This window comes from Dermacentor albipictus, chromosome 4, assembly GCF_038994185.2.
Source record: "Dermacentor albipictus isolate Rhodes 1998 colony chromosome 4, USDA_Dalb.pri_finalv2, whole genome shotgun sequence".
Lineage (NCBI taxonomy): Eukaryota > Metazoa > Arthropoda > Arachnida > Ixodida > Ixodidae > Dermacentor > Dermacentor albipictus.
In genome coordinates this window covers 176,381,798-176,407,889 of record NC_091824.1, presented here as the reverse complement: position 1 = coordinate 176,407,889, position 26,092 = coordinate 176,381,798, and the positions used below count along the sequence as shown (strand labels likewise).

Genomic DNA, 26,092 nt, shown 5'->3' with positions numbered 1-26,092 from the left:
CAGATCGGGTCGCCGGAGGGTTGGAGTTCACACTACTCTTTCTCGAGAGCTTTCCGCACCCAAGCTTTGTTCAGTGTCTGCCTAGCACGCTGCGGGCAGTTTGGGTCCGCTGTAGGGTGGGTCCCGTCACTGGATCTGCAGTGTGGGGTGCATGGATGTGACGGGGTGGGGTTGTTAGTCCCGCACGTCGCGCAAATGACCACCTGCGGCGTAGGACAGTAATCAGCCCAATGGCCAAGCTTGTGACATATCTTGCAGACCAGTTGGTGGGGTCGATGGGGGTAGCAGCGGAGTTCTGCACCATAGAAACGCACGTAGTGAGGCACTTTAAGTCCTTCAAATGTTACCAACGCAACGTTCGTTTGACCCATCATTCGTGCTTGAAGTATTTGAGTTCCAGGAGCCAAAAGCTCATCCACTAGCTTGGAAGACGGTGTCTCGGGCAAAAGACCAGGAATGCACCTTGCATGAGTTGTCTGGGGCCGCAAAATATGTTGTGATGGGATAGACCCGCTGACCAAGGTTCAGCTCGCTCACCTTGTACAATGCGTCGGCTACGTGTGACTGGTGTGTGCTGATGATTGCCAAGTTCTGCTGAGGTCGCAGTCGGAATATGATGTCCTGACGATCGTCGATGGTCAAGCTGGCTGCACTCCATAGAGCACTGGTGAGTTCTGGGCACGTCCACTTATCGAGGCAAAGTCCTCCGTGAGGTCGCAGAATTATCTTTTCATCGTGCAAAGGAAGTTGAGGAAGGTTCTGATTCCGACTGCGCTTGCGTACGGTAGGCTGGGAGGTGTCCAGAATGCCCAAGATGTTCTCGGAGGGTTGCGTCTTAGCGTGCGTTTGACGGATGCATCGCTTATGTTTGACTGTCTTCCAACAGCCACCTGTGTCGTCGTCAGTTTTGTCGTCGTAGATGTTTGGGGTAGCATCTTCCTCCATCCTTTCCCCGGTCGGAGTGTCTACCTCTCGTTGTTGGAAGGGAAAATTGGCGACGATGGGATCGGCGGCCACTCCCGCGGTATCCACCTCAGGCGTCTTCGTTGTTGTCGAGGAACGCGCGGCATTCTTCGTCGCCGATTGCGTCTTCTGGTCGTTGGAAAATGACGTTGCGGTAGATAAATGCTCCATCGAAACAGAGCGGTAAATTGGCCGAAGGCCCTTTGCACACCCATTTAGAACATGGGCCTCGGAAGAGCTGGTCGCTTGGCGTTCTTGGTTCATGGTGTAGAAAACACGCCAAGGCAGCTATGGCCCCGGCAGGGGCAGCAACGTTTGAACTGCTTCAGAGCGTAGGGGCGTGGGGAGCGGCAAAAAAGTCTCGGGAGGAAAAGGCGGTCGGTGGGAAATGGCGAGAAAGCCGCTTCCCATATGACTCCCGGCGAAAGCGGCCCGGGCAAGGGCGGTCAAGGGCGGTCGGTGAAGGTCACGGAGTCTCGGTGGTTTCAGAGCGCGCCGACGACACGTCCGTTCACTTCGGCCGACTGATTGGAACTCCTGCAGAGGTAACAGGTAATGTTAACCTTTAAGCATGCAATGCCATTATCAGATTTAACTTGGAGTATGCATCCATTGTATGGGATCCGCACACTAGAACAGATATACAGTGTTTAGAACGACTGCAAAGGAAATCAGTCAGATTTATATTTAATAAATACAAAAGGATAGATTCTCCAACTAAACTCACCATTGCGCATAACATCCCCACATTAGCTGTACATAGAAAAATCAGTGGACTAAAATGCTTGCGTAATATTTTGTCTGGAAAAATAAATATATCTGTACCTTCATATTCAAAGTCCATTACAAACAACACGTAGCACTCACAAACACTCCCTACAACCAATTTTTACCAAAACAGAGGCATTTAAACCTGAATTTGCTTGTGAGGCTGATAGCTTTGACGAAGCCCTTGAACTGCATTTGTTGCGTTAAATATCGACCCAGTGGAACTGTTGTATTATTTGTCATGTGAGTACTGTTGTAAATTATGTGCTGTTGTTCTTTTTATTCTGTGTGTGTCTTAAATATCGTCCTAGTGAAACTGCTGTATTATTTTGTCGTGTGAATATTGTTGAAAATTATTTATATGCTGTTCTCCTTTCCCATTTTCTTGTAGTTGCGCTCCTGCTTGGGCCACATTGGCCTGCAGTATTGGAAAATAAAGAAGAAAAACATTGTAGTCAAGTTGGCCATTTCTCAATTTGCGCATGGAGACATAATGTGTACTTTTAATTTGAACAAACCAGATTTTTATGTAAAAGCTTTGGGTCATGCTTGTTCACAAACAAGCCTTGCCTTTTTCGGAGCTTGTTTTGAAAGTTGACCTGAGCACCCACGCTACATTTTTCAATTCCAGCGTCAAAGCAGCGAGAACGACAGCGAACCTTCTCCACTGCTTCAAGTGGCAGTTCCAAGGCCGCCTCTCCTGTGCCTTCACCTGCACCATCGCAGGGCGATTTATCCACTTCCCAGCTTCTGCCTGGTAATGTTCCTATTTTGATACTTTCCTTCTTCTACGTTCAACCTATGATTTCCCTTAGTTGCTCAGTGAATGGTGTTCTTTTAAACTTGGTTCTTCTAAACTTCGAAAAGCCTGAGTAATTTTTTGATCCCACGTCTTGGTGTTAGCTTCAAACAGAGGCGTTGGTTGTTGTATATCCACCATTCTGGAGCCAAAGCATCCCAGCGCTGGGGGCCGCCGTCGATGTAGTTAGGAGGACTCCCCCACCTAAAACGGCACTGCTGAAGGTCACTGCAGCAGAAGCGCCAGGCACTTATCACTCCTCGAACTGCGTGCGAATAGGCACGTTCCACAAACACTGACAGGCGGTGCAGTGGTGCCTTTCAGGTTAGGAACGAGCCGCTTGCAAGATACCATGCGCTGATTGCCACGGAGTGTATATTGGTGAAATAGGGAAGTTCTCCAGGTGCCTCAAGGACCATAAACGTGACATACGAAATAAGGCGCACGACGAACACCATTGCCGAGCATGCGCAGGAACATAGTCACAAAATTGACTGGGACAGTGCCACTGTTGTTGCCAAAGAAAGGAACGCATCATCCTGGCGGCTGCTAGAATCACTAATTATTCAATCGACACCAGCTATGATGAACCGGACACCAGGGACTAGGCAGTTACATCACGTGGTGGCTACATAAGTGACGACGATTTCCTGTCCAACTCGGTGAACAGGGAAACCCGTACGCGGTTCCGAAACGTTGGATTATACATCAGACTTGGTCAGTGACCGTGATCTCCTTCATTTCCATGCCTGACCAGACGAACTTTCGTCGGACCCTTGATTGTGGAATTACTATTGCGGTTTTCATTTCCACTGGAGTCGCACCAGCGTCCAAAATAAAGTTTAGAAGAGATAGCAATACACGTTTAATTGCGTCAAAATTCCTCTGAAGTTCACTGACAGAGATTTTGTCAAAGCCTGGCGATTTAGTCACCTTAAGTTTAAAAACAATGGACCTCAATTCATCAAGGAAGAGTAAGGGAAGATGTGCTGAATCTAGCAAGCTACCTGTTAAAGTGCACAGATTGCCGCTGTTTTCTCAATCCTGAGATTCTTGAAAAGGACTGATTAAATAAGTTTGCCACAGTTTCATCATTGGCAGAAAAATAAGGTGAAAGGCACTGCTTAGGCAATGAAATGTTGCCTCCTCTAAGACTGTTAAGGGGTCACGTTTTCTTCATGTCGCATCGGGCTTCTTGAAATTTCTTCCTAAAGTGAGTGTGTTTCACAAATCTAATCATTGCATTTACCTTGTTTCTGGCACATTTATATTCGAAGCGCGTGTCATCGCAGTTTGGCGAGTGCTTGGCCTTGGTCCACAGCAAGTCTTTTTACCTTTATAGTGGTTAATATTTCGCTGGTCATCCATTTCTGGTTCAGGTTATGTTGCCTAATTTTGACACAACGTGTTGTCGCCTGCCTAAAAGTATCAAACAGAGCTACAAATTCACTATACATATTTCCCGGTGACATTTTTACAATTGCTACTAGGTACAGCGGGGTGTGGCGTTTCTCGCAGTACTCGGAAGTTTCTGCGAAAGCGCGAGTCAGAGTGGATGCAAGAGGAAATATCTGGGGGCCTGTGGTCCTTGTATATGTGACTCTGCCTAGGCACAACGGCATTGCGGAGTGCAGTCGAGTTTGTTTAGGCTCTGCCGCTGGCTGTTGGCCCGGTGAGGCAGTGGGCACGGACGCCCCGTTTGGTGATCACTGTGTCTGGAGGGGCAAGGTTCTGACTGGTGTTGTCTAAGTCGCGGGTCGCTTTTCTCGTCACGACGATAGATCGGATTTTTACAAACACTGCTGCAGGAGGGCACATGTAACCGGAAAATGGAGGCCTCAGGAGAGCACCTGAGGTTATAATAAAGCAGGTGGCATGGGATCTCCAGGGCACCCAAGGGGTACTGGAGGGATCAAAGCTGGAAGCAGGGCGACCCGTGGGTTGGGGCTGCGGAGGCCAAAGCGTGCCAGGGAGTGTTCGCTTAAAAAATTGGCTGTCCAGCGGACAGACAATCTTGTACACCCTTGGCACACTGGCCCCTGTATCCAGCTCCATGGAAATGGGGTGCCTGCAGGTTTTGACGGTCGGCATGTACGGCAGCACAGACGACTGTACAAAGCCTGTGTGCCACATGTCGAAAATCAGCAGGTCCTCAACCACGACGTGAAACCTGGCCACGGAAGAACTCGAGCGCTTCCGCATGCCCCTGCCGCGTACCCTTGCAAAGGGTACCCTGGCCACGGGCTTGTGTCGTACCTAGGCTTGAACCAGGCTGCTGCTGTTTGCTGTTCGTCATCCCTCTTCCGCATACCCGTGCCCGGTGCCCAGTTTTCCCGCGCCTGAAGCATTGTGCTTGAGAGAACTGACACTGTGAGGGGGAGTGGGCACCACCACAGCGACCACAGGTACTGCCCTTTGTCACCAACTTGTTGACCGCCACTTGCACCAACGGTGAGCCAGTCGCACGAGCAGTCTCGCCGGCATCCTTGATGGCAGCTTCCATTGCCAGCGCTGGCTTCATGGCGTCGTCCAGCAAGGGGTTGGGAAGCTCCAGGAGTTGTGTCTGCATGGCGGTGTTGTTGATGCCGCAGACGAAATGGTCCTGGAGCAGTGAGTCCAGTTGGTCCCCGAAAACGGAGGCACTCCCTAACCCTCATAGCGCAGCAACGAACTGCCCAAGGGTCTCTCCTTCCCGGCGACTCCAGTTGTTGAAGCAGAAACACACCATTAGTGTGGACGGTGCCGGTATGAAATGCGAACTCAGTATCGCGAGCAGCTCACCCAGAGTCTTAACATGCGGCGTGGCTGGCTTGAAGGTCGAGCAGGAGACTGAAGATGCAGGTCCAGCAACTGACCAGGAAAATGTCCCGCTGTTTGGCCTCGGCTGTGCCGTTTGCCCAGAAGAACACACGGACTTGCTCCTCATAAATTGGCCAGGTGGACCTATCTCCCTCGAACGGCTCGAGCCTTACGTACAGCGGCATGGCGGCAGCAACGGGGCGGTGTTTCGCCGCTCGCGGCGGCGTGGCACGCTTCGTGGGTCCTCATCACCTAGTGTCGCAATCCACCTGGGTTCGTGAACGAGGGAGGGCTCGAGGCACCCTCCGTTAAACGGGCACTCCGCAGCGTGGTGGTGTTGAATGATGACTGACTGACCGCCGAGCAGCTGTGCTCGTCCGTGTTTATTGGGTGCAGTGAGCAATGTTGCCTACCGAGCCTGGCGGGCCAACGAAGATTATGCCCGAGGGGGCGTCACATGCTTGTTACAAGAAAGTGTTTAATGAACCTTTACAAGAGCCTCATTCAATTGCGACTGGGTTATGGTGCTGTAATATATCGCTCAGCTGCCCTGAGCACGCTAAAGATGCTAGATCCCATTCACCATCTAGGTATCCGCCTGGGCAACTGCGCCTTCTGAACAATCCCTATTGAAAGTTTATACGTAGAATCAAATGAATGGTCACTACATCTGCAGAGATCATACATCAGCTTGACATACTTCATCAAAGTGCACTCTAATCATGAAAATTCGTGTTCTAAAACCGTTAACGATATGACATATACTACACTTTTCCATAATCGACCCTCTGTGAGACAGCCTTTTTCACTGTGTGTGAGGGAACTTAGCATTGAAACGAATGTCGCACTTCTTAAACATCGCCTAATGTGTCCAGCTAAGCTGCTGCCCCCTTGGGAGTGGCAGCTGATGGAATGTGGTATATCTTTTGTAAAAGTTACAAAGTGCGCACCAGAGCTCAAAATTGGGATGCATTTCCATGAACTTCACTTGAAGTAATCTTGCTCTGAACTCTATACCAACGCATCAAAGTGGCATGCTGGTGTGTCTTACGCAGCTATTGGTTCCTCTTCCTCGAATCAGATGTATTGAACCCTCACACAAGTATCTTTAGTGCAGAAGCCTATGCATACTGTCTGCGGTTAAACATATAAAGAAATTAAAAGTAATTGTAAAAGCAATAATGCCCTTAAGAAAACACAAGAATCCTGATTTCATTGAGCTTCTCTCATACTTGTGCAATATTTAGTCATCCCATAGACATGTGACAATATGCTGGGTTCCTGGTTATAGATGCGTCAAGGGTAATGTGCTGGCAGACCAAATGGCCACAACAATTGCTTCGCAAGCTATTAATCCTACTGCTGCTATTCCTGCCACATATCTCGAGCCTTTTTTTTTGCAACAGAAATTGCGAAGCCAATGGCAACGCTTCAGGGACACCGAAACAAACAATAAGCTTCACATGATTAAGCCACAGTTTCTGGCCCTCTACTACAAAAACATGACGAACTGATGTTCTATTCTGTCGTCACAGAATGGTACTCGCAATTTTCTGTTGACTGGTAAGGAAACTCCAACCTGTGGTAGGTGTGGTAAAAGGCTCATTGTCCTCCACATCCTCGTGGAGTGTTCGAAAGCCAAAAGAGAGAGAAACATTTTCCTCTAGCCTAACGCTCTTGAGTCCCTCTCCATCCCGCTATGTTTCTTGGTGAAGAACCGCGTTTTAACACCAAAGCTGTCCGATGTTGTGGCCTTGCATGTTACTTGCCCAATAATTTTGTAGCACATCCTCTCTCCAGAGTATGCAGCTGTGATAGTAGTTCTTGTATAGTGCATACCTTCAGTCGCTTGCGTTTCAAGGCTCTGTTAAGGCAGTAGTGCTTCTTGAAAATTTTTGCCTGTGGCATTTTTAGTATATCTTCATTTTTTCACAATGTATCTTTCATGTCCTTAGCAGACGTCATAGTAATTGCCTTAATTTTATTACGTGTAGGTTTACACACTTTACAGCAACCATCTTTTAGGCCCCTTTACAGCCCCGTTACATCCACTGCTTGCAATTCCTCGTTTAACTTCGAACTCATAAACACTGACCTGGAGCTCTTTGATTATTCCTGGCCCTAGTGCCGCAAAACACTACATTCATAGTCATCAAGGACCACCACTCTCATGAACCATTTGAAGCGGCACGAAACTTTGTATGCTGAATTTCAAGCTTCAAAGGTGGATGCCAGTCAACGAAGCGTCACCGACATGTTGAAAAGAAAAGAAGCATTACCTGATTAGAAACAGGAGGCTCTGGACTTAAAGATTGCTAGAATAATAGCACTCGACTTGCTGTCATACGTGATTTACAAAAGTCGTGGTTTTATGGGCCTTTTGAATGAGGCAGTCTCTCATTATCGGCCACCATCAGGAACCATGCTGTCTCGTACGTTGGTGCCAAAGTTGTGCGATGACACCAGAGAGAGGGTTCATCTGGAGCTACACAATATGTTCAATGATGACGTGGCATTGCTTGCATTGACCTCTGACATTTGGACATCACCAGCAAATGACAGTTACGTCAGCCTGGCGTGCCACTTCCTGGACACGCAGTTCAAGCTGACCCTGTGCAACCTGAGCACTAGACACTTTCCGGAAAAGCATGCAGCAAGTAGAATCACTTTGGTCCTTGAAGAGCTTCTTGCTGAATGGGAAATCCCAGAGGGCATATTTCCTATTTATGTTGTGACAGATGACGCACGCAACATCAGGTCAGCCACTAATGCTCTTCTTTGGTTTGAAAAAACTTGTTTTGCGCACACCTTGCAGCTGGCTATCAGTGATTTCAAGGAAATGACTCCAGGCTTTTCTGTGCTTTGTAAAAAAAGCAAGAGGCATTGTTGGACATTACAAGCACAGTCTGAAGGCACATGAAAGCCTCAAATGTTGTCCCCCCCCCCCAAAATAATAAATAAACTAAACAAGCCGTCTCTTCAAGTTGTGCAATATGTCTAAACGAGGTGGAATAGCGAAATTTCAATGTTTTGCAGGCTTGTAAAGCTGAGGGAGGCAATAACGATCAACCTTGCTTCTGACGATGAGTGCATTGCAAGCTCAATTGAAGGCCTTACTCGCGTTATTGAGGTTCCTGGGGTCTACGGTTCCTGCCCCCTACCGCTCTATAGTCTACGTGCTTTGTTCGTGCTCGTCTATCTTTCTCTCTATCTACCCTTTCCACTCTCTTTCTCTTTTTATCTCCCCTACCTCTTCCCCCCATGCAGGGTAGCCAACCGGAACTATCTCTGGTTAACCTCCCTGCCTTTCTCTGTATTTTTTCTCTCTCTCTTGAAAGCTCAGGAGGGGGGAACTTTGGGCCAGTTGGTCTGACATGTTTAGGGGGGGGGGGGGGGGGGAACGCGGCCCTTGAAAACCGAAAAAATCGCGAAAAAGTCATTTTTGAAAAACCATATTTCTGGGTTGTATGTCTCATAAACTACCTGTTCCGTAATTATCAGCACCTAATTAAACCGTAAAGTACCAAAAATAACACTACTTTTGAGGCCACCGCGGCCCAAAAAACACGCGCAAATGCCGAAATGAAGTCAAACTTCGCGCGCGTGCCATTCCCGGCCCATGCAGCCTGCCTGCGCCATCTTGGTGTCGTTTTGACGGTGGATTCTTTGTCTCTATTTTGCCGCCTTGCAAAATGGCATCGTCGGAGCGGTTGAGGCGCTATTGGCGTTTTCCCGCGATGTGATGCGAAGCGCTGATTTTCCGGAGCAGCACGTTCAGATCTCGTGGGCTAAAGCGCGCCTGCCATTATCTGCTGCGCGGGCGGCGGCGGCTGCTCCCTTTGATGCCGCGCTCGCGTCGTTGTTCCCCCTTGCTCCCTCCGCCTCAACATGAGCTTATGCGCTGCTCATCGCCTTGCGCTATCTTTTAGATTATTTGCTCAGCTTTTTTTTTTTTTTTTTTTTTTTTCTCCTTCTTCGCGGCATGCGATGCCGGCAAAGCCCAAGACGGTGCAGATGTTCGGTGCACGGGAGCGCGATATGCGTCTTGTAGGAGCATCGAACTTCCGATCTCCCGCAGCGAGTGCCGACTGCGTAGACGCTTTTCAGCGGCGAAACTGTGCTTTTGGCTGTCGCCAGTCGAAAATCCGACACACTGAGTGTGCCTGGAGCCGCAAGAGCTAATTAGAAGTTCCGCAGAAGCTTTCTAATAAAAAAACACGTGTTCAACTTTAGGGCTTGTTTTCTCAGAATGGATTTTTTCGCTAATAGTGGTGCTGGGGAAGGCGATATCTCAAGAACCACTCTTCAGATTTGTATGCCGTTTTTTTAATTCTGTTCCTGAATGACTTTGCCAGGGGGTAACAGGCTTCTTTTTTTTAAAGCTGTTGCAGTTAAATTATAATAAGCAAATAATTTTGATGAATGTGGTTATTACTGGCTACATCAAATTCAAAGTTGTCTTAAAATTTTTTGGAGGGGAAATTAAAGAAAAGGGCTATCTGGGATATCTATCAAGGGATCATCACAGTGAATTCAGCTTCCTATGATGTCCTGGCATTTCTCCAGGCTCTTCCTCAGGCATATACATGAATCACCTAGTTAGACCTCAATAACTCTGGAACTAATAAACATATCTTCATGAAACTTCGCAGTTCCTCATAGTTCGATGGTGTGAACGTTCCCTGAAAGTTTCATCTGGATATCTTAAAAAATAAGAAAGTTAGGTCTCCAGGGTAGCCTCCCCCCTTAAAGAGGAAAAGAACCGCGACTCGTGCTGCCCACATCTTCTGTCTTACGTGCCATCTGAAGTTGCGGTTCTTTTCCTCTTTCAACCTGAACTACCTCTGGTTAACCTCCCAACCTTTCTCTGTATTCTTTTCTCTCTCTTGAAAGCTCAGGAGGGGGAAACATTGGGCCAATTGGTCTGACATGTTTAAAGAGGAAAAGAACCGCGACTTCAGATGGTACGTAAGACGAAGATGTGGAAGATCTTGTACCACTCATCCTGTCTACGTCTTCTGTCTTATGTCCCGTCTGAAGTCGCAGTTCTTTTCCTCTTTGAACATGTCAGACCAACTGGCCCAAAGTTTCCCCCTCCAGTTGGTTTGACATGTTTGAAGAGAAATAGAACCACGACTTCAGAGGGGAGGTAAGATTAAGATGTGGAAGATCTTGTACCACTCGTCCTGTCCACATCTTCTGTCTTACGTCCCGTCTGAAGTTGCGGTTCTTTTCCTCTTTCAACCGGAACTACCTCTGGTTAACCTCCCTGCCTTTCTCTGTATTCTTTTCTCTCTCTCTCTCTTCAAAACTCAGGAGGGGGAACTTTGGGCCAGTTGGTCTGACATGTTTAAAGAGGAAAAGAACCGCGACTTCAGATGGGACGTAAGATGAAGATGTGGAAGATGTTGTACCACTCGACCTGTCTACATCTTCGTCTTACGTCCTGTCTGAAGTCGCGGTTCTTTTCTCTTTACACATTGAAAGCTCTTCAGCAACAGAATGGAGAGAAATTAATGAGTATGTTGCTGCTTTCAGTTGAACTATCAGCTCCAACTACAGTTGAAGCTCATAGCTACCCAACACTTTCAGCTATCATACCAGTCCTTTAATGCTTGCTCACACACCTGAGCAATGCTATGACTAAGCAGTTTGCAACATCTGTATTTTCTGCTAATCTCACCATGTGCCTGAAAACAAGATTTCCTGACTACAAACTTGATAAAGCAGCAAGCTTGGCAATATTCTTGGACCCTCCTTTCAAGTTTGTAGTATACCAAGATGGTACAACAATGTGCAGCTGGCTCTGAAACCTAGTAGTTGAAGGTGCTCAAGAGAATTCTGATGCAGAAAAGAGCACACAGGTATCCCATGTGTTTATGGCCCAGGAAAAGATGCAATCCACCTCAGCATTGTGAAAGAATTTTGACACCCTTTTAAGCCAGCAATAGCATTTACAGCCACATACAGAAGTAGAAAGGTGCTTGCATGATGTGGCTCTGCATGATGTGGCTTTCTTTATCGATTTATTTAAGACAATGAACAGATTGTCTTAGGGGACACGGCTAAAGGCAAAACATTTGACTGACTAGGCCGTGCCTAGTCTATTCTATATGAATTCTATATGAATTCTATACGATTCTAAATGAGCACCTACCAGAAAAGTGAGGAAAGTATTTTCAATAACTGTTTGTCGCATTGGTAAACAGGCACAATCAGTGGTGTCACCCTTCGAAGATTGAGCTTATTGTAATCCAAGCAGGTGCAGACAGTTTTTTAGCACTTATGGCTTGCATCAAGTGAGTGACTCATAATTGATGGGCTCTCTACCCCACTGTGATCATATGTATTTTCCAGGTGGAGGTGCAGCACAAAGCCGGTCTATCCTTCAAGAGGTCTTGCGGAAACGCAGAGGCGAAAATGCCTTTGACATCAACAACATTGTGATTCCCTACAGCATCGCCTCAGCTACACGAGTGGAAAGGCTGCCTTACAAGGAGATCCTCACACCAAAGTCAGTCCCCCCACATGCACTCCTGAGATAATGCAGTGGCAATAAGTAATGATAACCCTGCACTCACGAAGAGTCAAGTATTTCATGATAAAGTTTAAATCCACCTCGCTGTTACTTGATGTGCATCAGCCATAATGCTATGCCCTTTCCTTTTCATGTAAGAATTGTCTTTTTTGCATTGTGTTTGTCAGTGTTAGTGCTTAATGTTCCCTTTTTCTACATACAGTAGAACCTCGTTGGTACAATTCTGTTTAGTACGATTTTCCAGCACTGACGTTTGCAATTGATAACTGCCCCGCCCCAAAAAAAAAGAAAAAGAGAGAGAGAAATGACCTAATACAGTTGTTCTTTTCTTTTAACTGTTAATATGTTCCCAGAAAACATGAACTTTTGGTGCCATAGTTCATTACATTGACGAACCATGATCGTTTCCGGCCACTAGATGCCATGTGAACAAGAAAAGGTGCCAGTTGCGTGCGATGGAGAATAGCAGCCACTCGCCACAACAATATTGGCAGCTTTCCTGCAGTACTTTCCCACTTAGTTCACATGAAAATGCTAGCACGCATTTAGTTTCCTCTTCTGGTCCCAGCAAATTGTGCAGGTTTCATTCAAAGCTATCGCTGCCGACCCTATTGCGATAATCATCTTCACTTGTCTGACAACTCTGTGTATGGCAGCGCAGGTGGCATAGTGTCGTTGGAAGTGTATGGCCCGCTCTTAAACGGTCCTGAACCACCCCTCGAGTGTGGTGTTGGGGGTGGGGGAACGCTGTATGCGGATAGCATACGCTGCTGTGAATATCTCAGCCAAATTTTGCAGTTATGTGCGGCACGTGGAGCTCACAAGCCCGATTCTAACATGCCCCCAAATCAAATGTGTGTCCATTTTCTTAGTGTCCAAAGCATAAAATTAATTTAAAAATAACATTAAAGGTCCTAGACAAAGTATAAATCTAACACAGACTCTAATTTTTAAAAAGGCGGCTGGTTTCCTAAGTCAGCTTTGCTGCACAGTTTTTCAAGTCAACTTCATCGTAATACAGCTGTGTTATCTAGTAAAACATAAGAACATTTGAACATTGTGGAGAGGGTTTTGGTTTCGTATCCATTTGTGTGACGCAGCCGGTTCTCAGCTCAATTTTAAGAAAGGGCGCAAGTTAGAATCTGGTAAAGCGTAATCACACATTGTGAGCCATTGTTATTACTTAAAAATCTTACTAGGGCATGCCGTAAATAGGCATTTTTGGCGGTGAATGACTTGTTCAGTGCATTCACTGTCCACAAAGTTACGCTGATACATGCTGCCACTAGTCGCTATTGGGGTCTCCCTAGGGGTCAGGTACGTGCACGCCAACTGGTCAAGTTCGAATTATCTGGCAAAGACCAATTTTAGGATAGAACTAACAAAAGTTTGAGCCCATAGAGAAGAATAGGAGCTTGCTGGGACTCTTGGTTGGGGTCAAATTAACCGTAAAATCGAATTAGCCGGAGTCGAATTAAGGGGAGACTACTGTGTTCTGAATCGGCTTTCATGATAGGCAATGTGCGAAAGTCCATAAGCAGGCTTTTCCACAAAACTAACTTGCCCGAGCCTAGATGGCCCTGTTCGTGCTAGTAAAACTGTTAACTCTGAGAAACGTTTTGAAACCTTGGGTGTTAAGGGAAATGGACGGTGGCAAGAATAATGTCTCTGACTCTCATGTCGACACTTCTATTACAATTTTAGCCCAAGGTGCACCATTTTTTGTTGCTTTCAAAGAAGGGTTGTGGAGAAGAGCACTTGCAATTGTTGCATATTATCTATTAAGGCCTGAAAGTGGCACGATGTCGCCATCCTATGCAATTACTTGTTCTGCCACCACTTTGTGATAACAACGGCAGTGACACTGGCTCTGATGTAGGCTGTGGCCAACACTGCAAACAAGGTTCCGATTTCATGTTTAATCATAATAAGGAGGCAATTTTTTTATTACTCTTTGGGAAAAAAAAAAGAGGGGTGCGCATTATAATTGGGTATACCAATACGGTAACCTTTCATCACAAGCTGCAATTGCTGCTTCAAAATCTGCCAAAGTCGGGTTCCCCGCAGGGGCGTCTGCGTCAGCAGGCGTTTGGTGTGTTGCGACACCACGTACCCGAGCACACGAGGGTTGGACCCTCCCGCGTGTAGCCGTGCGCGGCTTAGCCGTGTCTAGAAAAAGGGGGATCCTGGAGGTTGAGCCGATGCCGGGTGTTTGGACCTTTAAGGCCCCCCGGCGGAGGCAACACGCCTCTTTGGCCTCTGCTTCACATAGACGGCACCTCCAGACTGACCCACTTGGAGGAAATCGGCAGTCGCCTTTTCCTGTCTCTCTCTTCCTACAACCTTCGTCTTTCCCTTACTTTTCACCTTTCCTGTCTCCTTCTCTCTTCTATTTACTTCCCTCTTCTTGGCGGCAAGGGTTAACCCTGTGTGGCTATCCAACCTTGGGTACACCATATTTGGTTATAGTGGCGGCGTACAACTGGCGTCGTGCACTTGCATGCAAGCTCTGCCGCGTAGCCTTGTTGGGCTCTGTGGTGGGCGGTCGGCACTGTTGCCAAATTTTTATATATTTTCATGGAAACTTCTTTCCCCAAACTTCCTGATCGCCCTCAGAAACGAGGGTGCACCGAAGATGTATTTCAGTTTTTCGGACACCAAATCCAGAATTTTCCCCGGTTCCATGTTATTCACTCTGAAAAGCCAAACAAAGCAGTGCGAAACATTTCACCATTCCTTGTGTCAAAGTCCTTGACTGATGTTTTTGGTCCAGGTTACAAGGTGTCCAGGATGGCAAGCGGTGACCTACTCTTGGAGCTCCGCGATTTGAAACAATATGAAAAACTACCGAAACTAGTGTTATTTGGGGAGACCCACATAACAGTAACCCTGCACCGTACAATGAACACCACCCGCGGTGTTGTGTCAGATGATGATTTGCTTGAGCTGACTGAAGCGGAACTCCTGGAGGGCTTCAGCGAACAAAATGTGATCAATGTCAGAAGAATTATGATGAGGCGAGATGGTAAAGAGATTCAGACGAAGCACCTAATAATCACCTTTGGTTCAAGTGTCCTGCCCGAGTCAATCGAGGCCAGGTATATCAAGCTTCATGTTAGGCCGTACGTTCCAAATCCGCCTCGATGTTTCAAATGCCAGCGTTTCGGCCACAGTTCGCAGAGCTGTCGGGGCCGCCAAACATGTGCGAAATGCAGTGCCCATGAACACACCACTGAAACTTGCGAGAACTCTCTCCACTGTGTAAACTGTGATGGGGAGCACGCTGCGTACTCGCGGTCGTGCTCATCCTGGAAGAAAGAGAAAGCAATCGTAACGATCAAAGTAAAAGAAAATATCTCATTCAAGGAGGCACGCAGCCGGGTAGCGTACCTGCCAAAGAAAAGCTTTGCCGAAGTGGCGCGTCAGGGGCCAGCGTCACAACCGCCTCCGGCGGCTGTCTGACCCACAAGCAGTGAGTCGGCAGCTACGCCATCTGCCCCCGCGGCGGTTGCAGCTACCGCTGCTCTGCCAACCCAGCAGACCGGGCCATCGATCCCGAAGGTGGGCGCAGCCGAGGCTGCCCCAACCTCCGTGGCCCCTTCCAAACGCCTAAGGAGCGCCGAGACTCGCTCAAACGCTTCAGAAAGGACAAAACCCCTATTACAGGGCCTCGAAAGGGCTCTGTAATCTAAGACATCCCTTCCGTTTCCGTAAACACAGCACCAATTTACTTTAAATATGGACACACAAATTATTCAATGGAACGTCAGAAGTCTTCTTAAAAACCTTGATGACGTACAAGAACTCATCCACAAACACAACCCAAAAGTGCTGTGTTTACAGGAAACACACTTAAAATCAAAACACACAAACTTCCTCCGACAATACACCATTTTCCGCAAGGACCGTGATGAGGCTAACCCCTCGTCAGGCGGTGTAGCAATCCTTGCAGGCAAGTCTGTAGCTTGTCGCCAGGTAGCCTTACAGACGCCCCTCGAGGCCGTGTCAATTAGAGGGATTATTTTCAACAAGTTGGTAACCGTCTGTTGCATTTATATACCTCCAAGCTATCGCCTCCAAAAGACCGATCTCTATAACCTGATAAATCAGCTCCCGGAACCCTACGTACTTGTGGGTGATTTTAACACCCACAACACGTTGTGGGGAGGCGCGCGATGCGACGCAAGGGGCCACCTTATTGAAAATTTTATTCTGAACTCTAGTGCCTGCCTATTTAATAAGAAGGAACCCACATATTACAGCCTTCAACACAATTCATATTCATCCATAGACCTAGCAATAGGCTCTGCTTCCCTTCTGCCTCATGTTGAATGGATTGTGATAAAGAATCCTTTTGGAAGTAACCACTTCCCTATAACTTTAAAATCACTAACGCAGCATGACAACACTCCCCGGTTTCCCATTTGGAAATCAGCATCGGCTGACTGGGAGCATTTTAAAGAACCTACTCATTTACCACTCAGTTTTATAAACAATTTTAGTATAGACGAAACTGTCGCATATTTTACTGCTTTTAGTATTGATGCTGCAGAAAAGTTTATTCCGCAAACAAATGGTGGTTTACCTAAAAGATGTGTTCCATGGTGGAATGATGAATGTAGAAATGCCCGAAAGAGGCAGAATAAGGCATGGGGAATATTGCGTAGGTCGCCGAATGCAGAAAATATTATCGAATTTAAACACATAAAGTCATGGGGAAGGCGCATACGGCGTCAGGCGAAGAGAGAAAGCTGGGTGAGATTCCTCTCAGGTATCAGTTCTTACACACAGGAGGCGAAAGTTTGGAATGGCATAAGGAAGCTAAAAGGGCAGCAAATAAATCCGTTGCCTTTGGTGAACGATCAAGTAAATAACTTAGAAGAGCAGGCAGACACCCTAGGGGAGCACTTTGAGCGTGTGTCGAGCTCAATCCATTATTCCCAATCCTTCCTTAAATATAGAGAAATAGAGGAACGTAAGCCAATCATCAGAAAATGCAGACAGAATGAACCGTATAACCGACCTTTTAGTATTGCCGAGTTGAGAGCTGCCTTGAACACATGCAAAAGCTCTGCGCTGGGACCTGACAGAGTCATGTATGACATAATCAGAAACCTACATACTGACACACAAGTTACACTAATCACACTTTTTAACACAATTTGGGCTACGGGATACCTCCCATCCAAATGGAAGGAAGCGACCGTAGTTCCCGTTCTGAAGCTGGGAAAAGACCCTTCCTTGTTGGCAAGTTACCGTCCGATAGTTCTAACAAATTGTCTGTGTAAGCTTTTTGAAAAAATGATAAATCGCAGACTTATACATTTCCTTCAGCTCAACAATATGCTCGATCCTTATCAGTGTGGCTTCCGAGAAGGACGGTCGACAACCGATCATCTTGTGCGCATAGAAGGAAATATTCGCGATGCATTTATACATAAACAGTTTTTCCTATCGATATTCCTTGACATGGAGAAAGCGTATGACACGGCATGGCGTTAGAGAGAGAGAGAGAGACGGGATCTTGCGAGACCTCTCGGAAATGGGCATCCGTGGAAATATGCTGAACACAATTGAAAGCTATTTGTCAAATCGTACCTTCCGAGTAAAAGTCGGTAATGCCCTGTCACGTCCTTTTACGCTGGAAACTCGTGTGCCCCAGGGAGGCGTGCTCAGCTGCACTCTCTTTATCGTTAAGATGAATACACTTCGTTCTTCACTGCCCCCAGCCATTTTTTATTCCGTCTACGTAGACGATACACAGTTAGGTTTCAAATCCTGCAACCTTACAGTGTGTGAAAGACAGGTACAGCAGGGCTTAAGGGGGGACGCGGGTTTTAAATCGCGAAAAATGGCCAAAAAATTGATTTTTTGAAAATCACATTTTCAGTTTCTATAACCCCTTTTCTATCTGATACCCAAATATCATCACTGTAAACCACTTAGAAGTGCTCTAAAAAATTCGTTTTATCAGCCAAGGTGGCGAAAAATCTCGCGGAAATCAAGAAAGAACAGCGTTTTTCACGTCACTATATCTCCGGAACGGCGCAACCGAGCGCCGCCATCTTGGTCTCGTTGGAAAGCGCATTTCTCCGTCTTCAAATTTGCCGCTTCAGCGATCTCCTCCATACAGAAACAAGCGCACAAAATGCAAATGATTGAAGGTCGTGCCGGAGTCTGCGATTGGCCGCGCCTGCCACGTGACTCCAGCGCGGTTCGCCATTGGTCCGGCGCTCGCGTCGTCTGCTCGGCTCTTTGCACCTCGCGAGTTTGACGTCTCCACTCGCCGTAATCTCGACGTGTCAAAACGGGCGCTACGCGGACATCGCAGTAGCGTGGCCGATCCCTGCACTTGTGGACGTTTCAGACTTGCGGCTAAGCATTCCGAGCATCGGCGACGTGGACTTCGCAACCAACATTCACGCTCGGAATCCTCGGACATGCGGCTAAGCCTTTCAGCACTCGGTGTTACGAATTCGTGACAAATACGTATCGCGCACGCTATCCTCGGAAACGCGGCTAAACATTTCGCGCATAGGGAGTCTCCGACTCGGCAATCATGCACATCGCGCGCGGACTTCTCGGACCGTCACCTAATCATTTTGTGCATCGGCGCCTCCGACTGCGCGAATAAGCGCATCGAGTGTCGACTCCTCGAGCCCGCGACTAGGCATTTCGCGCGACGGCACCTCGGACTGCCCGAATAAGCGCGTCGAGGGTCGACTCCTCGAGCCCGCGACTAGGCATTTCGCGCGTCGGTACCTCGGACTGCCCGAATATGCGCGTCGAGGGTCGACTCCTCGAGCTCGCGACTAGGCATTTCGCGCGTCGGTACCTCGGACTGCCCGAATAAGCGCGTCGAGGGTCGACTCCTCGAGCCCGCGACTAGGCATTTCGCGCGTCGGCACCTTGAACTGGGCGACTAAGCACATCGCGCGTCGGCACCTTGTATCTGCGGCTGTGCATTTCGCACATCGGCACTTCGGACTCGCAACCAAGCACATTGCGCGTTCACTCTATTATCATATTGTCACGACAGCTCGTAACAATATCTATCATACCACCCCTTCATAAAGAGAACCTCATCATGAGCTCTGTTCACTAGGCCCCTTGGGCTGGCACACACCTGGCTGCAGAAGTCATCGAGGCATCATTATACAAAAGTAAAATTCTGGAAAGCACCTAGCAGCTGCATATCTATCACTGGCTCTCTGATCCTAAGTTCCACAGCCACTGTCAGGTGAAGACTTGGAAGGCTACTTACACTCAGAGCCTTCATTCAGTAACATGGTCAATTATACCAAATGAAAAAATGCCTCACTGATTGTAATGGAAACTGCTATTAATCAGACAGCCTGCATGTACAACACTGGAACTATATTCATGCCCACACAGAGTTCTACACTTCAGTTTGAAACCCAGGCACCATGCTCTTTGAAGAGCATGGTGCCTAATAAAGTTTCTTCTGCTAGTTCAGTGGCCAGTGTACTATTATTTTGAGAGTGTGCAGTCATGCATTTAGTACGGCCATTCTTACAAAATATAGAGCTTCATAATGGTGCCATTTGTATTGCTGTAGATTCACTTCAGCAAAAGCTACATTTGTTTGAAACTTCAAATGCGTTTATTTCAGTTTGATGTTTTTGCACACTGTACTCCGCCTTACGGGTGTTTTTTCTAGGTTGTCTTTGGCCAAAAATGACAAGGGTGGTATCATTTTATTCGTATTGAAATGATCTAGGGGGTGATGCTATTTTTATTACTCTTGCACCGTCATGAAAATTATATTCAGGTATAGTACTCGCTGCTAATTAGAAAAAAATGTTCATAATAAATGCAAGATTGTTTTCTTGTCCGCAAAATGCTTCCAAATGAATAAAAATAGCATCACCCCCTACAGTAGGTCTTTAGCAATGGTGCCATGCATTTAGTTTTTGATTTAGCAAGACTGAATCATCAAAAAGCCCCGTAACGAGTTTGAAATTAATTTGACTTCGGACCTCAATATTTTTTGAACTGCTACAGATATCAAAAATCTAATTACAGATCTGAAATCAGCGCGAAAAATTACCCCAGACAGTGGAGTTTATGAAAGATTCACCCAAAAATAAGAAAAAAATTTTTAAGACCCACTTCCCCCCTTAAACAAGGTGTCCAAGTGGGCAGACCAAAATGGATTTAAAATCAACCCGCACAAAAGTTCTTGTGTTCTCTTCACAAGAACGAGAGGCTTGGTACCTGATCCCTGTGTAGAACTGGGTGGACAACAAATTCCTGTTAACAAAGAACACAAATTTCTAGGTGTTATCCTTGACTCCAGGCTTACCTTTATTTCACACATAAACGTCTTAAAGCAAAATGTCTAAAAACCATGAACTTACTTAAAGTTCTATCCCACACTACATGGGGTAGCGACAGGAGGTGCCTGTTGAATCTTTACAGGAGCCTAGTTAGATCACGGTTAGATTATGGTGCCGTAGTATATCACTCTGCTGCACCGAGTGCGCTAAAAATGTTAGACCCCGTTCATCATCTGGGTATCCGCCTGGCCACTGGCGCATTTAGAACAAGCCCGGTAGAAAGTCTATATGCAGAGTCACACGAGTGGTCACTAAATTTTCAGAGAACGTACATCAGCTTTACCTATTTTCTTAATATGTGCTCCAATAAAGAACATCCGTGTTTCAAAACTGTTAACGGCTTAACATGTCAAACAATTTTTCATAATAAACCCTCCATGAGACTTCCTTTCTCACTGCGTGCAAGAGAACTTAGCACGGAAATGGATGTCCCTGTTCTCGAACATCGACTAATGCCTCCGACTAAGCTATTACTGCCCTGGGAGTGGCAGGTGATAGACTGTGACGTATCCTTTCTAGAGGTCACAAAACACGCACCTGACATCGAAATCACTATGCATTTTAGTGAACTTCAATGGAAGTACAGCTGCTCCGAATTCTACACAGACGCGTCAAAATCACATGCTGGTGTATCTTATGCTGCTGTTGGTCCCTCTCTTTCTATATCTGACTTATTGAACCTGCAAACAAGTATCTTCACTGCAGAAGCTTATGCAGTGCTGTCTGCAGTAAGACATATACAGAAATAAAACTCGGCAGAGCAATTGTATGCACAGACTCGCTAAGTCTCGTAAAAGCATTAATTTCATTACAAAAGCTTAAAAATTCTGTTTTCATTGAACTTTACTCCCTCTTATGCAGTATCTATATATCACATATACATGTAATAATATGCTGGGTACCTGGCCCTAGAGGTATCGAGAGTAATGTACTGGCTGATAAAATGGCCACATCACTCACATCACTAAACACTTTTTCTACAGCTGCTGTCCCTGTCACAGATATGAAGCCTTTCTTGCGTAAGAAACTGCGACAACGCTGGCAACGCATGTGGAACGCAGAAATAAACAATAAACTGCACGTTATAAAGCCACAGCTAGGTTTTTGGCCCTCCCCAACAAAATCACGGCGAACAGATGTCCTATTCTGCCGCCTCAGAATAGGGCACACATTTGGTACACACAAATTTCTGCTTACTGGAAATGATCCGCCAACCTGTGGTCGATGTGGTGAGAGGCTGACCGTCCTCCACGTCCTCTTGGAGTGTCGCAAAGCCGAACCTGAAAGAAAGAAGCATTTTCCTCTTGCATATCGTTATTGCATACCTCTTCACCCAGCTATGTTTCTTGGTAAAGAACCATTTTTCAGCACCAAAGCAGTCCTCAATTTTTTAAATGAGGTTGTCCTACATGTTATGAGCCCAATAAATTCGTAGAGCCCAATAAATTCGTAGCGCATCCTCTCTCCAGAGGATGCCGCTGTGATAGTTGTTTTATATAGCACATGCCTCCAGGCCCTTGTGTCTCAAGGGCTCTAACGAGGCCATGGTGCTCTAGTTAATTTTAGAAACCTATGCATTTCTTTTATATCGTATCATTATTTTGCAATGCACCTTAATGCTCATAGTACACGTCATTTGTCATCGCCATAATTTTATTACACATACATTTTACGCACTTTACAGTGACTATATTTTAGGCCCCTTTACAGCCACGTCACATCAACTTCACAGAATTCATAACTCCACTGCGAAATCACAAACACTTGCATGGCGCTCTTTGGCCATACCTGGCCCTTGCGCCAATAAAAACCACACAATCAATCAATCAAAGTCGGGTTGGAAATCTGCGTTATCATTGGGAGATAAGGTGCCTTCAATGCATTGACTGCAAAAAAAGAGGCTGCAGCCATTGGAGTCGCAATCGGAGCCAGGTGCCTGTGTGGCAGGAAGTTTCACGAGATGCGGACGCGCACATCAAGCTGGTGGGAATTGCTAAGGCGACCTGGACCCAAGGCATGCTGCATTGTTTTCTTGTTGTGTTGCATTTTGAGACAGCGACAGGAAACCCGAATAAAATTGAGTTGGTGGGCCACGTCAGAGTACAATGCTGCCAAAGCGAAATGTGATGCCACTTGCAGCAGTGAACGACGATGCATTTGGGTTATTGCTTATTAAAAGTGTGCAGTACACTTCCAATGGCACTATGCCATGTGTATTGTGAAACAGATAGGTAAAGACGCTTATCACAATGGGGTTAGCGGCAATAGTTGTGCATGTGACATGTGACGACTTCAACGAGACTTGTTGATACTAGAAGAGGAAACTGTGCGCGTGCAATCATATTCCTGTAACATGGGCGGGCAAGTTTTGCAGGGAAGCTGCTGTAGCAGGCATCTACTCCTCTCTATCGCACGTGCCTTGCTCCTTTATCTTGTTCACTTGAAATCTAGTGGCCGAAAAATTATCATGTAATCACAGTTTGGTGATGTTCTGAATATCAGTGCTGAAAGATAGCATTTTTTAAGAATGTATTAACAAGTAAAAAAATGAGCATAACAGTGTTGCAACATTGTTCATGTTCTTGTCTGTGAGTGTTGGCACAGGGAAATGATAATACGAAAGGGAAGCACATCAACGAAGTTCTATTGTATTGGCACAAGCCAGGACTCGGAGTTGGGATAAAAAAAAATTTGTGGTGAAGTAATTAATGTTTCTGTAGTACAAACTGCTGTCATGCACTACTAACAGTCTTGCAAATGTGGGCTTGGTAATTGTGTGATTACAGTTTTTTCTGCCATGTACTGCTGCCAAATGCTAATTTTGTGAAACAGAATTCATGAAAAATCTTGTTTGGTTTTAGGTGGCGTGCATTAACAGAAGAGGAGCTCAGTGGAGTGCTCCAAGACGGTGGCGACGACTTGAAAGATGAAGTAAGGCACCCATGCCTAACTTGCTCTTCTCATCCTGTGGCATTACACTGTAATCTGATGACTACCATCACATAAAGCAAAGGCACTGGCAAGGGTATGGGGGACACTATTGGCTTTGTCTAAAGCAGCCTGCTGTGATGGCATTGCAAACAGTTTTCATTAGTTTCATGGTGTCTGTGTGTTGCTTCTGAACTAATCTACTATGCATGGATAAATGGTAAACAAGAAATGCCATCATGACAAAAGTACGTAAAGGACAGAATCATTACTACAGCAAGCATTGGGGCCAAAGAGCAGCTTGCATGCGTATAGCAGGTGCTGTCAGTGATTGTACAGGATCACTCCTGAGCACCATTGTTCCCTGCATTCTCAAGTTGTAGCTGACTGTGCCATCAATGTCCCAACAAGCTCTTTGATCCCGATGCATGAAACCTGCCTTGCAGTGCACTTGTATCACAGAATTGAGCAGCAGTGTCTGCAGCAAAAGAAAAGGGGAGCATTCACTAGGTAGAATTGCACAAGAGGACAGGGAATGGCGGCAATGTCTGAGGAGCGATTCCCCCCCCCCCCTTTCTTTTTGGTTGCTGCTTTGGTGGGCCACATTCCTCCTCTTTCTACTCGAGTGTGACGAACTACAGCCGGCATTGCCAGCATTGCAGCACACAACATCGAATTCCAAAAGTTCTGTGAACAATGCATTGCATCCATTGCTTGGCCAGTTCTGTGCACTGTGCAAGCACAGACATGCCGATGGCCAAACAGTGGTCATCAGTGCAGCCCATAATTGCTCATTCTGTAGAATTGGCCAACCGAGCCATGGTTGCTATTACAGTGTGGCTGTTCAGACCATCAGTCACAGTGCTCCCCTGCGAAAAACATGTGCAACTTCTTCGTTGCAGTCAGGCTGACCAGGGACTCCTAAGCTTTCCTTCCTCCTGTCAATGTGTGCTTGGCGGCTTGGATATATCCTGTCACAAAAAAGCGAAGGTCACTTGGCCATTGTTCGCAGTGGTCAGAAAACCTTTAGATCTTTGTGATTAGCTGTACACGGGCGTGTATTACAGACCTCTTGTGTGCCGACTGATGTGCCCACTCCCAGGTGGAGGATGTGACTGACGAGGCGTTTGAGGCTCGGCACCAGGTGTGTGAGGAGGAGGAGAAGCAGCGTTTTGCTGGCCTCCTGTCCAAGGCTGTGCTGAGTGGCAGCCAGGTGCAGCCAGCACCGGGGGGCCCCCAAGCGCCACACCACCAGGGCAGCAATGCGACACCCTGCCACCGGCAGCTGTACGACTCCGTAGAGTGCTCCATGTCACCACCGCCCGCTGGCTTGTCCTGCTGGGCCCCGTGCGAAGTGGACCCTTACGAGCCACGTACTTTCCCATTGGCCGACGAGGAGTACCAAGGAATGGTGGCAGAGTCGCCACATTTGCTGCCTTCACCAGCTGCATCTCCACCACCTGCCGACAGGGATGGTTCTCCACCACCTCTAGAGGCTGCACCTCTCGAGCCTCTGGAGCCACAGCCAAATCCAGAGCCAGCTGTTGAGCCAGACCCTGGTGGCTTGACCTTTGACCCTGACGCTTATTTGGTACCTAAGGAAGTGGTGCATCCTGAACCTCCAATTTCACCGGTTGAGTGCTCGAGTGTTGCGTCTGTGCCGAATGACGATCCAGAGTGGACATCTGAGACAAGAGAGAATTTGGTTCTCAAGCTGACCAAGAGATAATAGACCAAAGCGGCTTTTCTCATTTCCTGAGGGCATCGAAGGGGGGCTGTGTGTGGCCCAAGCTCTTTCCCTCTTGCACTGCAGTGTGATGGGATATCAGCAAAGTGCAAACAATTGCTGGATGTGTGTGTGTTCGTGCATGTGGGACTCTACAATGCACGGGGTCTGTGTGCGTGCGCGTGTGCCGAGATGAAATGTGCAGTCCACACTTGTGGCTGTCAGATGAAGCCGAGTGACGTCGGTGACCTGCCACAAAAACACTTTTTTTTTGCTTGTTGTTCTTTTTTCTCTTTCTATCTCTCTTTGTTTTGTTGTAACTTGTACCTTTTCCTGTAGAGTGTGCGCGCATGTGTATATTCTTGTACATATATAATATATATATGCAGTCGTGATGCTGTACCATAGACTTGATTGCCTGATTAGACACACAAGACTTTTGCTTGCCTTTGGTCCAATTTCCAGCCTCAGTTAGGAAAAACAATAGATGAGTGCGTGTATGTGACAGAATCTGATGAGCTGTACAAAACTGGTTTTATGCACCAAGCGTTGCCTAGGAGTGTGTGGTCATTTGTAAATCAGTAAATTAATTGTAGTTGCACAGAAGTCATCATTCAGGCTAACCTTGTAAGTAATGCAATATTTTGCTATGTTGGCATAGCGATAACCTTTTTCCCGCTTTGTTCTGTATTGATAGTTTGTAAAATTGTGGCTTTGAAGACGGATGCCTGCGTTACCATTTCAACTAAATCTTTCTCAAAACATTTGTACATATGCTTGAAAGTCGCATAATATTCAGAGGTCCAAGGTAAATGGCACTCAGTGATTCATGTTATGCAGTGACCTTTCTTTCATCTAAACTATTCTGCAATATTAGGTGCAAGTTTTGCAAAGAGAATGGCAGGGAAGATCACATCAATTGTTGTGTCACTGTAAACCAATATTCTTTTTTAGGTCTTTACATTAAGAAATCCCGTGTATTGTACCCGACTTAGTGGCTCTGCAGTAAATTTTTTTATTTGTGGGAAAGCCTTTATGGCCAGATTTGTTCACTGCTATGCTAGTCACGTGTGGTGAAAGATGCTAGCTATCATTTCCTTTACACCTTGACACTGATGCATGCTTTGTTTAAGGCTGTAGGTCATGTACTGAAATAGAATTTGGCGTTCAATATTTAAAGTAATGTAAATGTGCCTTGTTATTTTAGCTGA

The 26,092-nt window shown here is 46.6% G+C and overlaps 1 protein-coding gene across 2 annotated transcripts in view; it reads left to right on the top strand.

Annotated features, from left to right (window-relative positions):
• The window catches only part of nsl1 (non-specific lethal 1), a 180,142-nt gene extending 154,854 nt beyond the window's left edge, over window positions 1–25,288 (top strand). For both annotated transcript variants that reach the window (XM_065440443.1, XM_065440442.1), the window contains 4 exons: window positions 2,363–2,488; window positions 11,687–11,843; window positions 23,089–23,158; window positions 24,258–25,288. In XM_065440443.1, coding sequence (XP_065296515.1) covers window positions 2,363–2,488; window positions 11,687–11,843; window positions 23,089–23,158; window positions 24,258–24,884 — 980 coding nt within the window. In that variant the 3' untranslated portion in view covers window positions 24,885–25,288. The remainder of the gene's footprint in view (window positions 1–2,362; window positions 2,489–11,686; window positions 11,844–23,088; window positions 23,159–24,257) is intronic.
• Window positions 25,289–26,092: the final 804 nt, after the last annotated feature.